This window comes from Cladosporium halotolerans (assembly GCF_011745625.1).
Source record: "Cladosporium halotolerans strain TM138-S3 chromosome Unknown Sca41, whole genome shotgun sequence".
Lineage (NCBI taxonomy): Eukaryota > Fungi > Ascomycota > Dothideomycetes > Cladosporiales > Cladosporiaceae > Cladosporium > Cladosporium halotolerans.
In genome coordinates, this window is record NW_027191492.1 from 80,172 (window position 1) to 93,930 (window position 13,759).

General features: G+C 54.3%; 5 protein-coding genes across 5 annotated transcripts; 2 read left to right on the forward strand and 3 right to left on the reverse strand.

The window, feature by feature from the left end:
• Positions 1-119: 119 nt before the first annotated feature.
• Positions 120-1,982, forward strand: WHR41_08216 (uncharacterized protein; the record flags this gene model as incomplete). Its single annotated transcript, XM_069376820.1, has 3 exons — positions 120-585; positions 650-1,063; positions 1,120-1,982. The coding sequence occupies 3 exons, from the start codon at positions 120-122 to the stop codon at positions 1,980-1,982; spliced, it is 1,743 nt and encodes a 580-aa protein (XP_069226039.1).
• A 79-nt stretch (positions 1,983-2,061) lies between these two features.
• On the reverse strand, positions 2,062-3,612 carry WHR41_08217 (uncharacterized protein; the record flags this gene model as incomplete). Its single annotated transcript, XM_069376821.1, has 1 exon — positions 2,062-3,612. The coding sequence occupies one exon, from the start codon at positions 3,610-3,612 to the stop codon at positions 2,062-2,064; it is 1,551 nt and encodes a 516-aa protein (XP_069226053.1).
• Positions 3,613-5,344: 1,732 nt separating this feature from the next.
• Positions 5,345-9,418, forward strand: WHR41_08218 (uncharacterized protein). Its single transcript, XM_069376822.1, has 3 exons — positions 5,345-8,149; positions 8,205-8,460; positions 8,520-9,418. The coding sequence occupies exons 1-2, from the start codon at positions 5,500-5,502 to the stop codon at positions 8,285-8,287; spliced, it is 2,733 nt and encodes a 910-aa protein (XP_069226052.1). The 5' UTR covers positions 5,345-5,499; the 3' UTR covers positions 8,288-8,460; positions 8,520-9,418.
• A 54-nt stretch (positions 9,419-9,472) lies between these two features.
• Positions 9,473-10,138, reverse strand: WHR41_08219 (uncharacterized protein; the record flags this gene model as incomplete). Its single annotated transcript, XM_069376823.1, has 1 exon — positions 9,473-10,138. The coding sequence occupies one exon, from the start codon at positions 10,136-10,138 to the stop codon at positions 9,473-9,475; it is 666 nt and encodes a 221-aa protein (XP_069226051.1).
• Positions 10,139-10,847: 709 nt separating this feature from the next.
• On the reverse strand, positions 10,848-13,610 carry WHR41_08220 (uncharacterized protein; the record flags this gene model as incomplete). Its single annotated transcript, XM_069376824.1, has 1 exon — positions 10,848-13,610. One exon carries the CDS (start codon positions 13,608-13,610, stop codon positions 10,848-10,850), a length of 2,763 nt encoding a protein of 920 aa, XP_069226104.1.
• Positions 13,611-13,759: the final 149 nt, after the last annotated feature.

Here is a 13,759-nt window from a genome sequence, read left to right on the forward strand (position 1 = left end):
CATGCTCGGCTCGGAGCACTGATTCGACAGGACCCGCAAGGAAATATGGAAGGCCCCTCGGCCCTCCAGAGATTCCTCCTCTCGAAATTTTTACAACATGCTGTCGTCGCCATCTCAGCATGGCAGCCCGGATGAGATTTTCTCGATACTACCAGAGACTGTTGTTACGATGTGGTTTAGCGATTGTTCTGGTAACTGCAATCATTTGTTTCAGCAACTGGCCCCCTGCAGTGGGCGCAGAGCCAGCTCCAGAACAGCAGGTAGCCCCTAGGAGCCCTCAGACCCCGGCGGAGACCTTCGTAAAAGAGGAACACGTAATATCCACTGTTGATACACAAGAGCCTGTGATCGAAGTCGACCGAACACACAAAGAGAAGAACTCAGCTGGCAATGCTTTCGAGACAAGATGGAGCAAAGCTCTTCCTCGCATCGAAACCATGTTCTCGGACGAGCTTCGCATTCAAGGACTTCCCGCGCCTATCACAGAGACGGGGGAGCGGCTGCTCCGTGATCTTTCTCATCGCACCAGAGCATTTCGAGAAGCTTTTGAAATATGGGAAGATCTACATCTGGATCGCACCAAAGGTCGGTCATTCTGTACAGACTCTCATCCAGACGCTGGAGAATGTATGATCTGACATTAATCTAGACAGCGTGAATCAACGCGAAGTTGTTTTCTCACAGCTCCGAGAGCTGACAGCAGCATCCCAATCACCTGCGCAAGCCATCCGAACTTACGACAAGCTCCGGCACTTTGTCAACCTCTCAGCCAAGGGACTCTTCCCATGGACAATGCTGTCTCATCCAGACCATGTGTCTCTGCATACCAGTTTCTATACTGGTGGCCGCGGTCTCGTGTTCACCGCGGGCAACGACCAGGTGAAGCTGCTGATGACGGTCATCCCTAGTCTCAGAAACCTCGGCTGCAATCTTCCGGTCGAGGTACTTTATCTGGGTGATGAAGACATTGACGAGGATATGAGGGATGAGCTTGAAGAGCTTCCTGGAGTTGTCACGAGGGACCTGACTCTCATGATCGATGACGAAGGCTGGCATCTGAAGGGTGAGTCAGTCCACGCATGACACTGATATGGATGGCAATACTGATGTTCTCTCCAGGATGGGCGGCAAAAGCCTTTGCGATCCTCATGTGCTCTTTTCGAGAAGCGATCTTTATCGACGCCGACTCTTTCTTCTTCGTCGATCCGGCCACTCTTTTCCAATACGAAGGGTACAGAGACACTGGAGCCCTGTTCTTCAAAGACCGAAACCTCTTCCCTGAGAGCAAGCGCTCCTGGATCAAGTCTGTCTTGCCTTCTCCCATATCGGCAAATGTGAGGCAAAATCGCATGTGGACGGGAGAGAGCGGCCATATGCAGGATTCTGGAGTAATCGTGGTAGACAAATGGCGACATTTCATCCCGCTGCTCTTGGCCACCAGGCTCAACGGACCAGAGCGGGACGGTAATAAGGGCGAGGGGAAGAAAGGTGTTTACGACATGATGTATGGGGACAAAGAGACATTCTGGCTCAGCTGGGAGATGAGCGGCAGCTCAGACTATGTGTTCCATGATGGTGTTGCAGGGACCATGGGTAAGTTGACGAAGACTGAGCCAGACGCGACAGAAGAAGTGGAGCAAAGTGAAACGCCTGCCTCAAACACGTCGAATGTGCACGAGCTTTCGATGGTTTGCTCGCAGCAACTTGCGCATTTCGATCGCGCAGGAAGACCACTGTGGTTCAATGGAGGGATCTCGTTAAGCAAAGACCGCTTGAACGAGCGGCCGGATTTTGACGTCTACTTGCGGGAGCCAGAAGAGGTGGGACGACGCAGGAGAACCGATTCGTGGAAAATGCACTCTGGTAATGTCGTGTGCCTGAGGGCGGAGGAAGTGGGTGATTTCACGTCGCAAGAACGATCGACACTGGAAATGATTCTGCGAGTGGCGAAGGAGACGTTTGGAAAGTTTGAAGGCGGGTGAGCTTTAAGGAGTTACTGAACGATACATTCGGCCGGGTCAAACGCAGCGTTTCAAGGTGCAGTTCTGGCCAAAAGCGCTATTAATCCTGATCCCACTTCGGACGATCAGGGTTCAGGCCGACCAAGCAGGTCACAGTAGCATTTCCACTTCCACCGTCGTTAATGAGGTCCCCGCGAGGTGTTTTCCAATGCCCTGTCAGCTTGACGTGGCTTTCCAAGGCCGCTGCAATGGTCTTGCCAATCTCCATCGCCTTGTACAAGCGGCTATGCGAGTAGTACGTAAGCAGCTCCCGCGCGCTATCGCGTTCATCGTTATCGATGAGGACCTGAGCACCTCGCTCGACCCATGCTTCAATCTCAATGAAGCTCTGATTCTCGAAACCCACGAGCATCTCCGTGACGATGGGGTGGTATTCGTGGGGGTTTGAGCACATATAATACAAGACACGCTTGAAGATTCGAAAGACAAACTCGCTTGCTTCTTGGTACTGGTAGTCGGTGTTCAGAAACTCGCTCGATGCTTGGTCGTAAAGATAGCGGTGTAGACCGGCTTCAGGAGGGATCGACTGCACTCCGAGCCACCATGGTACGAATGGTGCGGCGACAGCCCCGGTAGATGCCACCCACAGGCGACGCATGTCCGGATCAATACCTTCATGCAGAGACACGACTTGGCCGTAGCCAGACTGATCGTCTGCGATGCGGATGTCGCGGTGGCGTTCCATCAACTTTTTCTCATTGAGAGGGATCATTGCACGAGTGGCGTCTTCGAGCTCAGCTTGTGACATGTACTTGTATCCGCCATTACGAGCAGTCGCATTGTTGTTCGTATCGCCGTAGACTTCCCAGATGTTAAACGACCTGTTTCCTTGAGGGTCCCACCAACCTTGTTGGATGGCAAATTCGACAAGGTGAGGCGCGCCCATATAGTTCGACGAATTGGCGAAATTGACGGGAAAATCCTCGATATAGCCGGGATACAACACTCTGATATCGTTATCTCCGAGGCGCTCGGCGGCCCAGAGGTGCTTTCCACCCGCAAACTCCCATACCACCCAACCTTCATCTTTGTCAGCGATGAGATGAGTATTGCCGCCATAAGTTGCCTCTCCATATTCATCCATCAGTCGACCGATTATCTCGACACCTTCACGCGCGGTGCGAGCGCGCTCCATCACAATGCGAGCTAATTCGCCGTAGTTGACTCCAGCCTGCGGGTTGGGAGTCATAGCGACGAGTTCTTCACGATTCTGGGCCCAGACATCACGGACATAAACGCCATGCTCGTTGAGTCCACCATTGGTCAATGGTGCAGGGAAGCCTTCAAAGTCGCTGTATTCCATGGAGAGGTAGCGATAGGTATGTTGCGCTTGGGGAATCTGAATGCGTTTACCAGGTAGCGCTGCATCCTCGGTAACGCCCACAGAAAGTGTTGCATTGGGCGGATAATCTTGGGCAGAAAACAGCTGTAACCAGTGGCCTGAGACTTCTTCTCCTGTTCCTGCCACCATCACCGAGCCGTCTACGGTGAGGTTCTTGCCGACATAGAAGCAGTAGCTGGCTTTGACGGCAACAGTGCGCAAAAGCAGTAGGGACAGAGTGGCGGTACTGTACCGCATGGCGAGTGACATTTGCCTGTGGCTTTCTATCCAACGCAAAGCTGAGCCAAGTGATGAATACTCGAAAAGTCTGAGTTGCTATCAAGGTGCTGTTGTAGTTCAGCGATCAACGCCAAGCACAACCCATCATCTCCGAGGGTGGATCTTCAAATCCCGACCTCTCCACAGAGCTTTCCCTCTCTCGTACCATCACATCCGACGTCTTCACCCGGGCTGGATAAGGATTATCATAAGCCTTCGCAGACTCGTCATATGAAGGATCACCTGTCTTGACCTTCATGCTTGGAACACACAATGAGCTGGCTGCTGTATGCGAAATATTGAGCAACAGGGCTTTCTTGAGCGGATATCGAACAGTGCCGCCATCTGAAGAAGTCGTTGGACGCGACGTCGAAAAAACATTCCATTCTGACAGATCTAATCACAGCCGCCGCTAGACCGCGACTTTTCCGTGCATGCGGCTCTCCATTTATGAGTAGATGATTCATGTCGATTTCCCGTTCATGCATTACTGGTTGCAGCCCAAGTGCGTCCACGGTGCAATCAGGGACCAACTGCCAGCGGCCCTCCTCAATGTACTAAGACTCACCTGGAGAAAGCTCTTCCTGTCCTGACTGGGCTGCCGGACATACGTGACGCAAGACCGAGCTCGAACGCCTCCTTGATCTCTGGCAAAGTGTAATTGTGCTTCCATAGACAAGCGCAATGTGTCAGCATCTCCAGCTGATAGCTTACCACAGCACAGCTCCCACTAAAACGAGCAAGGCTATCAAAAATGTCGGCTGTGTCGCTCGCGAGAGCGCAGAAGAGGTAATCGTGGGCGTTGTATGCGTGTTTGCCGAATGGCTTGTGTCCGGATCCACTGAGATAGCGGTGTCAATCCTTGATATTGGTGACACCGTGGGCGGAACTGCGTAGGCAGACAGAGTCTGCGTTGAGAAGCTGCTCGGTCCTCTCAGGAGAATGGTATTATCTGGCCGTCGATTACCGAGTCATTCGTCGCAAGAGCTATATCATCAACACCCGCCAGACTTGCCGCCTAGCCTGCACTTTCCGTGATGTCAGCAAGCAGAGCATGATTGGACGCAGATGATTGTAGGGCTGTGGTGTAAGTGCCGTCGCCCTCAAGCAAAGTTGCATTGACACTGGGAGCTCCCATGACCAGATCCTCCTTGAGCGCAAGACGTCCGCTCTTCTGGACCGAACGAGGAGCCACGCTCAGCTTTCGAGCCCCATTTTCCGAGGAGAGTGAGAGGAGGGGAAGGTAGATAGTTCACCGCTCTGGGCCAGAGGTTGCGATGCGTACATGGCTTCAGCCTCGTCTCGCCGAGCTCCAAGCCCGCAGACTTGGATGGCGGCGTCGTCAGCCCAATGCACACGCCGTCTCCTCAGCGACCTGACAGACATGTGCGTTCTTGCAGATCACGATGCGTTAGCAGCGGTACACACTGACTGGCCATGCTGCTGTACAGACTCCTATTGAAGAACCTGCCGCCAGTCCTTTCCGTCGCCGCAACTGTTCAAGAGTCACGTGCCGTGCATTTGCGTTGCATTCGTGTGCTTTGCCCCTCAACCCGTTCCTGGGTGTCAATAGAGCTGGGCGAGTGGGCCTTAAGCCGTCGCATGCAGGGACCGAGACAAAGGAAGCGGTGGGCTGTTGCTCCGCGGCCGCCAGCCCCAGCCAGCCGAGCCGCCGAAACCCAATCCACGCCGCTCAGGGACGTCAGCGGAAACACTCGCGACTGCACCCTCTCATACCTTCGATACACTGATTCCTGCTCCTCCGTTGCACTGCTGCCGTCACACGCTTCGCATTGGGTTCTGCATATACATTGGCACGTTGCAAGTACTTCCATGCCCTGCCTGACACGAGCCCTCCGACGCCGCCGATAGCCCGCCATGGCAAAAGCCGACGAGCTCACCGACGAGCAATCGCTTCCTCTGACCTACCACGAAGACGGGGCGAGTCCGGACGAAACACCGCGGAGATCGATCGACACCGTGTCAACAACCTCCCTCGTCCTGGAGAATGTGTCGCATAAGGCCGCAAAGGAGTCCTTGTACCGCGATGGTCCGCCCGCAGATGAGATGGAAATGGACGATCAGCTGGCATGGCAGCGGACAGTGAAGCCCGCGGACAAGAAGGCGAGGAGGGTGCTGTATGGCCTTGTTGCGCTTGGTGTCGTCGGATGGGTGGCAGCGCTGTTCTTGTTTCTCGGCCAGGATAGACACGTGCCGCATTCCGCTAGACCTCACGACCCGCATGCGACGGCGACTGTCGGCAGTGGAAAGAAGGTCACCCTCGATCAGGTCCTGGGTGGCGACTGGTATGCGATCAGCCACGCCATTCGGTGGATCGCCGGAACCGAGGAGGGTGAAGATGGCTTGCTGCTGGAGCGCGACGGCGGGGCAGGGAGGGATTACCTGGTCGTGGAAGATGTCAGGTTCCGAGGAGAGAGCTTCGATGTTCAAAAGGCGCACAGCAAGACGCTCATGAAGCAAGGCACATTCTGGGTTGGCCAGTCTGAAGTTCGTACGAACGAAGCCTGGCCCAACTCCGACCACACGAAAGTGCTGGTCCGCAGCGATTTTGAGAAGCTGTACAGACACAGCAGCTTCGGCAGATACTGGATTTTTGATGTTGAGACACAGGAAGGCGAAGCTCTGGACCCGGGTAATGTCGACGGACGCGTGCAAACGGCGAGTTGGTCGCCCAATGGTGATGCTGTTGTGTTTACCCGGGACAACAACATGTTTATCCGACACTTGGATTCGGATGTCGTGCAGTCCATTACAGAAGATGGTGGAGCTAACCTCTTCTACGGTGTCCCTGACTGGGTCTACGAAGAAGAGGTCTTCGCGGGTTCCAGTGCGACTTGGTGGTCTGGGGATGGAAAGTACGTCGCGTTCCTCCGGACTGACGAGAGTCGGGTACCCACATTCCCGGTTCAGTACTTCTTCTCCCGCCCGTCAGGCAAGCAGCCTAGACCTGGCGAAGAGAGATATCCCGAGACCAGTCTCATCAAATATCCCAAGGCCGGAGCTCCCATGAGCGTTGTGACTCTGCAGATCTACGACGTTAATAGAGGCGAGGTCTTCGAAGTTCCGATTGACGACGACTTTGAGGACGACGACCGTCTCATCACCGAGGTTCTTTGGGCAGGCAAGACCGGAAAGCTGCTCGTACGATCCACCAACCGCGAAAGTGATGTCTTGAAGTTCATCCTGATCGATGCTGCCGCCAGGACTGGCAAGACGGTCCGCGAGCGCGATGTTCAACAGCTTGATGGTGGCTGGTTTGAGATCTCGGAGACCACGACCTTTGTGCCGAACAATGTGAACGACATGGAAGGCCGCAAGAAGGACTATCTCCGCAGGCATGACGGGTACATTGATACAGTTATTCACAACGGCTACGATCATCTTGCTTACTTTGCTCCACTCGATAACCCAGAGCCAAGGATGTTGACTGAGGGCAATTGGGAGGTTGTCAAGGCTCCGGCGGCAATCGATCTTGACTGGAATCTCGTCTACTTCATTGCCACCAAAGCCGATAGCACGGAGCGCCACCTTTACAGCGTTGACCTCAACGTCGGGCCTTCCAGCATCAAAGACGTCACTGAGCAGAATGTCATCGGCTACTACGATGTCAGCTTCTCAGACCGGGCTGGCTTCATGCTGCTCACCTACAAGGGCCCCGACATCCCTTGGCAGAAGATCGTTTCGGCTCCAGGCGAGCGACGCGATCTGACCGACATTACTTTGGAGGAGAACAAAATGCTCGCTGAGTTGGCGAGTAAGACGGAGCTCCCGATCGAACTCTACTATACCGTCAACGTCGATGGCTTTGACCTGAATGTCGTTGAGCGCCGTCCTCCGCACTTTGACCCCAGCGGCAAGAAGAAGTATCCTGTCTTGTTCTACCTCTACAACGGCCCGGGCTTCCAGGAGGTCGACCGCCGTTTCATGATCAACTTCCAGTCCTACGTTGCCTCTACCCTTGGCTACGTTGTCGTCACAGTTGATGGCCGCGGCACCGGCTACCTAGGCCGTGCGCACCGATGCATCATCCGCGGCAATCTTGGATACTGGGAAGCCAAAGACCAGATCGCCGTCGCCAAAGAATTTGCAGCGAAGAAGTACGTGGACGCAGAGAAGATCGCCATCTGGGGCTGGTCCTACGGTGGTTTCATGACGCTGAAGACCCTCGAGATGGACGCTGGCCAGACCTTCAAGTACGGCATGGCCGTCGCACCAGTCACCGACTGGCGCTTCTACGACTCCGTTTACACCGAGAGGTACATGCATACGCCCCAGCGCAACCCTGATGGCTACAACAACGCCACCATCAACAACATGACTGCTCTCAGCCAGAACGTCAAGTTCCTCGTCATGCATGGTTACAGCGACGATAATGTGCATTTCCAGAATACCCTCCAGCTGCTGGACAAGCTGGATCAGGCAGGTGTGAAGAATTATGATGTGCACGTGTTCCCGGACAGCGATCACAGTATCTATTTCCACAACGCGAACCGCATTGTATACGAGAGTAAGTGGCTCAATACGCTTTCAGATTAGAGATGACAAAGCTGACTTCATTGCAGAGTTGAGCGACTGGCTTGTCAACGCCTTCAATGGCGAGTGGCTGAGGACCGACGCCCCGAAGCCTCTACCGCTGGGCGGATGAGGTATTGTAATGAATCGAAATTTTTATCTGATCACTTTCGCGCATCATCAAAAGCATTCTGCAGTCTTCCAGCATCGGATAGCATGCTGCCCCAGAAGTGAAGTCCATCATCGAGCGCCAAGCTTTGCGACTCGCTAGCGCGAACATGACGCTCCACGCTTCAGATGTATTCGGTCCGTCCCAGCTCAATCTTGCGGCAAGCGATCCTTAGCAATTCTAAACAATGACACAGCACAATGAACGGGCCTGTAGGCGCGTCAAACAACACCAACGGCCTTGCAGCATCATGTGACGATATCGCAGACCGAAGCCCGTCACAGAGCACAGACAAGAACTATGCAGTCACGGAATCTCTCTACGCCCTACCTTCGGAATGCCGCGCCATGACCGCCACGTTCAATACCACAGAGCTTCTCGAACACATCCTAAATTATCTTGCACCTCTTCAACTCCTCCGAGCAAAGGCAGTATGTCGGAATCTTAGAAACGCCATAGGATCTTCGCCCGCTCTTCGACGACAAATGAACACTTACATCCGCCTCGGCGCTATCGATGAGAGCATTTTGTCCAAATCTGATGCAGGCGGTGACATCGCTTACCCTGTCGACACTATCGAGCCTCTGGCTTTCTTTTACCCCTCGGACGCTGAGCGGAGACTTTTCGTGCGCTTCTCCGTCGATCAGAAGAGATTTCGGCAATTACAGCAATCGAGCAGCTTCAGGCGCTTGATTGTTGTCGACCAGCCGTTGACAGATATCAATGTTGGCTGGCATTGTGGCTGCTTTGCGGAAACGAGGTCGGAAGCGAAACTCGACGTTGAGCATGGCAAAGCTACTTTTGGAGACTTGTTCTTTGCTGTGGAGCGCAAACATAAAGGCGAAGGCTGTGAGCCTTGCTCTAGTATGATCAAATTCTGGCTCGATGGGTCGTGGAGCGAGAGTCGGGAGATGCGGGAGTTTTGTTGACGACAGTGGGTGGAGTGATTGCGGTGGTGGTGGGTAATGTCTGCTGAGATGGCGACGGCAGACTTCATTGGGAATGCTGCCGCTGGATATGATGCACCTCCTAGAGAGATAATGGAGGGATGAGTCCTAAAGTCGAGATACAAAATAAAATAACCTCATTTTCTGGCTCAGCTTTTCCAACTCAATCTTGCTGCCATCGATCAACATATCATGATCATCCTCATTGAGAGTTGCCGTTGGCGTTGAGCACGAGCTCATTAGTCCCATCCTCCTTCGCCTGCAACTCAAAACTCCTGAATCCAGCCTTCGGCAGATCAATCTCCTGATCCCCAGTAAGAAACTTCATGAACACCCCGTGAGTAACGACGATCACATTCCTTCTCTCCCCCCCTCCGTCTTCAATGCCATCCAGCACCTTCCTCAAAGATCCTCTCACCCTCCCCGCGCGCGCTGACACAGCTGCGTCGTCCGCCGCGAATCCACCAGTCTTCGCCGGCCACACCTGTCCCAGCGCACGGAAGTCCAGACCTGGAAACTCCGCTTCTAGCTCCGCGGCAGAAGATCCAGTATCGCATGGCTCAGCGCTGCGCTCCTGCAGCTCGGGGTCTAAAAGTAATTTAGCGCCGTTCGCCACGCCCTTGCCAGATTCCGACGAGTAGTAGCGTTCGTCCAGGATCATTCCGAAGCCGGAGAGCGTGGTTTGAATTGCGCGACGGAGGGGCGAGGTGATCATCACGGCGATGTTGGAGGGGTTTGGGACTGTCTGGGAGAGAGTGGCTGCTTGGGTGAAGCCGAGGGAAGTGAGGGGCGGATCGCGGTGGGAGAAGTCTTTCGATACGTTGTGGGCTGCCTCGGCGTGCCGGACGATGTGGATTGTGGAAGGCATCGTTCCGGGACTCGGGGTGAAATGACCTTGCGAGCTACAGGTGCTTTGAATATTGCGACGAGATCAAAAGTTTATTTGCGAGGCGCATGTGCGTGTTTATGGGAAAACCACGATGTGATCGTGTTTTCGAAGATAAATCTGTGTCCTAGGCATGGTGGACAGTGACGCAGCCGAATTATAAGGATGACAACAACAACACCTTGGATGGCGCCATACGGTTTACCTTGGCATCGCGGAGGATACTTTATAGCTAGCAACGCTGATTGGCTGATAGGGAGGACCTCGAGCCACAACACGGTAGACTGAGTTCCTTGGCTGGTGCTCCACCTGTATATATAGCGAGGACTGACATTCCCTGTTGACGACTGAGCTGCAAGTTGCACCAATACGATAAGTCCACTTCAAACCATCCTGCGGGACCCACTTGCTTCTAGAAAAGGGTCTTGAGTCTGTCGCCAAGTAGCGCTCCTGACATCAGCGAAATGAAGCAATCCTAGGACTGCAACGGGGCTTGAGCCTGTGAGCGCTTGCATGTTACCATGAGATGCCTGCAAGGTCATGCTCGTCTTGTTTTCAAAAGAAAAGCCAACATACCGAAACAGGTATTACGCGAGTCTACAACTACTGTAACGTAGGGAGGTCAGAAAGAGAATCGCTGTAGGGACAAAAGAAAGGTCCCCAATCTTCAAGGAACAAACAACATCTGAACTCAACATGCCTTCCTCGCCCAGCCAACTAGGCACCTCCAACCTGCCCGCCCATCGCCTCTCCCGGCACTGTCCAAAGCCCTACCGACGCCCTCCAGACCTTCTTCTTCCTCCCTACCCATCTCGCAGGCGAGCTTCAACAACCACTGCTCCCATGCCCTAGCGCCAACCAGGCCAGTGATGGCGCGAACATCCTTCGTCGAGCCAGTGAGAGGCGGCTCGTACACCACGACATCGCCGGTGGGGCTGATGGAACGCTCGGGGCCGAAATACTCTTCGCGTGCAGCGACGACGGTCGACGTCGAAGAGCCCGAAGAGACGGTAGATTTGCCAGTGTCAGTCCAGGTTGGCGAGACGTCGGCGACCGGGAGGACCATCCAAGCGCGCTTGATCTCCTGGAAGCCGGAGCGCTTGAGACGGGGAAGGAAGGTCTTGCCGCTAGCTGGGTCGTAACCGCGTGTGCGAAGCTTGAAAGAGAACTCAACGCCTAGGGCTTGAGCCGCAGCGTCTGGGTGCACGAGCTCGGCATCGAGGAGGTCGAATTCGAGGTAGCCGCCGGGCTTCAGGACGCGAAGGCACTCCTGCAAGGTAAGGTCCCACTCGTCGACGACCTCGCCATTTGGCACGAGAGTACGTAGGTGAGAATAGAGAGTGCGGGCAGAGACAACGTCGAAGTGATTTGGTGGAAATGGCAGACACCATGTCCTCGGAGCGGCAACGACAGAGTGGTTCATTGGGCCTTCCAAAGAGGAAGACAGTACGTGCGCTTCCGCATCGGTCGAGACAGTTGTAAAGACTTGGGCCTGCGGGTGGGACGTGGCAACATCCCATGCCCAGCTGCAGTGGGCTTGGCCACCGAGGTCCAAAATGCGAACGTCGGACCGATTCTTGAAGGTGGCAACGATGGGTGAAGTCAACAGTGCACCTCCATGCAACTCCCTCTTCGCGTCCGTGTGCCATGTTGAAGGTTGCAACTGTTGAAGAGCCTGGCGCTCACGCTCAGCGCAAGCGATGATTTCCTTTTGTTCATCATCTTCGATGGCTGCCGGTAGAAAAGAGGAGATCGGACGAGCTTGTGAAGGGCGGATTGCAGCAGTCAACTCGAATTTACCCTGCAATTGCTCGGCATGCTGTTTCCCAGCACTGTTGCGGCGAACGTGTTCGGCCTCGGCGCGCATTTGGCGGTGCTGAAACACATCACGAGCACGCTGTGAGCGCTTGGTGTGCTTGAAGCCGGCCCAGAATGTGCCGTCATGAATTGGTGAAATGCGCTTCTTGATCTTCTCCTCTGTTGCTTCGCTTGCTTCAGAGCTTTCCACGAAGCGGACTGATTTCTTACTCTGAGGTGACGAATTGTTCGATGGAGGAGTCGGCCTGTCAGGAGTGGTGGGTACAGCGCCATCAATGTGTCTGAAGCTTTCGATGACTTCATCGTCTGAGCACAAATTGTCGATGTAGGCCTTCTGGGTACACAGCCAAAGCTGAGTTCGATCGATGTTGGCGGACGCAGTCTTCTCCAGATTGTCTTGATATGTTTCGTCGATCTCGTCAACTTCGGTGATGACTTCCGAAGGTGAAAATGCGCCACGGCGGGCGGTGATTGGATCTTGCCTGTCTGAAAGTGGAGATGCGAGAGCTACAGTATGCTCAACCGGGTTCTCTGGTCGCTTAGCCCAAGGCACGCCGTAGAACGAGGTTGCGGTGCTGGTGGGAAGACTTGGTGGTGTTGACGGCCTGAAGGGAACGCCGTAGAACTCTGCAGCAGTGCTCGTGTTGGGCACGACTTCCGAGCCAGACCAAGTTCGTCGTCCAAGAGATGCATCAATCGAGGAGAAGAATCCACCAGGCGATGGTACAGAAAGGGCAGATAGCTCATCATCAGCGTCACCTGCGCTGCTAGGCTCCAGAGACTGGTCATCGGTCTTCAATTGCAAGGCGAAGCGAGGAGATTCAACGATTTCGCGCATTTCAGAGACTGCCTCTTCCGGAACTTCGATGACAGTCTCGAGAGGGCGCTCTTCCTCGGTGTTGAGATGTTGGAGCATGGTGATTGCCGACGGCTCAAGCTGGATGGATGCTTCCCAAACATTCTCGGTGTCATGTTGGGTAATATCAGGGGTTGATGGGCAACTGCTCAGAGCGAGCTCTTCCGAAGTCATGCTTCCATCGAGGGATGGCGCTGAAGTGGTATTTGGCACTCGCAGATTGCGATCCTGAAAGTGGGCCAGCACTGCAGGTGATAGCTGAACTTGCTGGCCTGGTGAGAGGGGCGTCGTCGCTGACTTCAGCTTTTGAATCGTCGGCCACTGGCTCGGTGACGGGATGACGATAGATGGGAACCTTGACTTTGGAACGCTCGCGACACGCCGTTTAACGGAGCTCGAAAGCTTGATCGGGAAATCTTCATTTTCACTGCTTGAGAGGTCGTAAAGTTCGTCGAATTCACTGCGCGAGCTCCGCTGGCTCCAAGTCGAGTTTCGGTCCGATTGAGTGTCTGATGAAGCTGGCGAGGCTGGAACATCCTGCACGGGAGGGTAAAGAGTGGTTACCGAGCTACTACTCGATGGAATCGCTCTCGGTGTTGGGAAATCATCGCTCATGGGTGATACGATGCCAGATTTGGCAACGGGCGCCTTGGGTGGCACGCGGCGGATGGAGACTTGAGGCATATCCTCGATCACAGTATTGCGGAGAGACATTCGTCGTTCTCGCGCCGGCGCCGTCCACGTTGAAGACAGGAGACTTGCGTTGGTCATGTCTCCCATTGCTGTGGCTTGAAGACCTTGTATCTGTTTTCGTGAGTGAATGTGAACCGACCAGCGGTGTGCGAAATGAAGGTTGTGTTCGTCCAGCGAACGGGGATAAGGAAACCCAAGAGCAAGGAAAGAACAAAGTGAAAGGTCCGGGAAATACA

Coding starts and splice junctions, on each gene's coding strand:
- WHR41_08218 (XM_069376822.1), top strand. CDS start 5,500: ATGGCAAAAGCCGACGAGCTCACCGACGAGCAATCGCTTCCTCTGACC. Junction 8,150..8,204: donor GAACCGCATTGTATACGAGA/GTAAGTGGCTCA, acceptor ACTTCATTGCAG/AGTTGAGCGACTGGCTTGTC.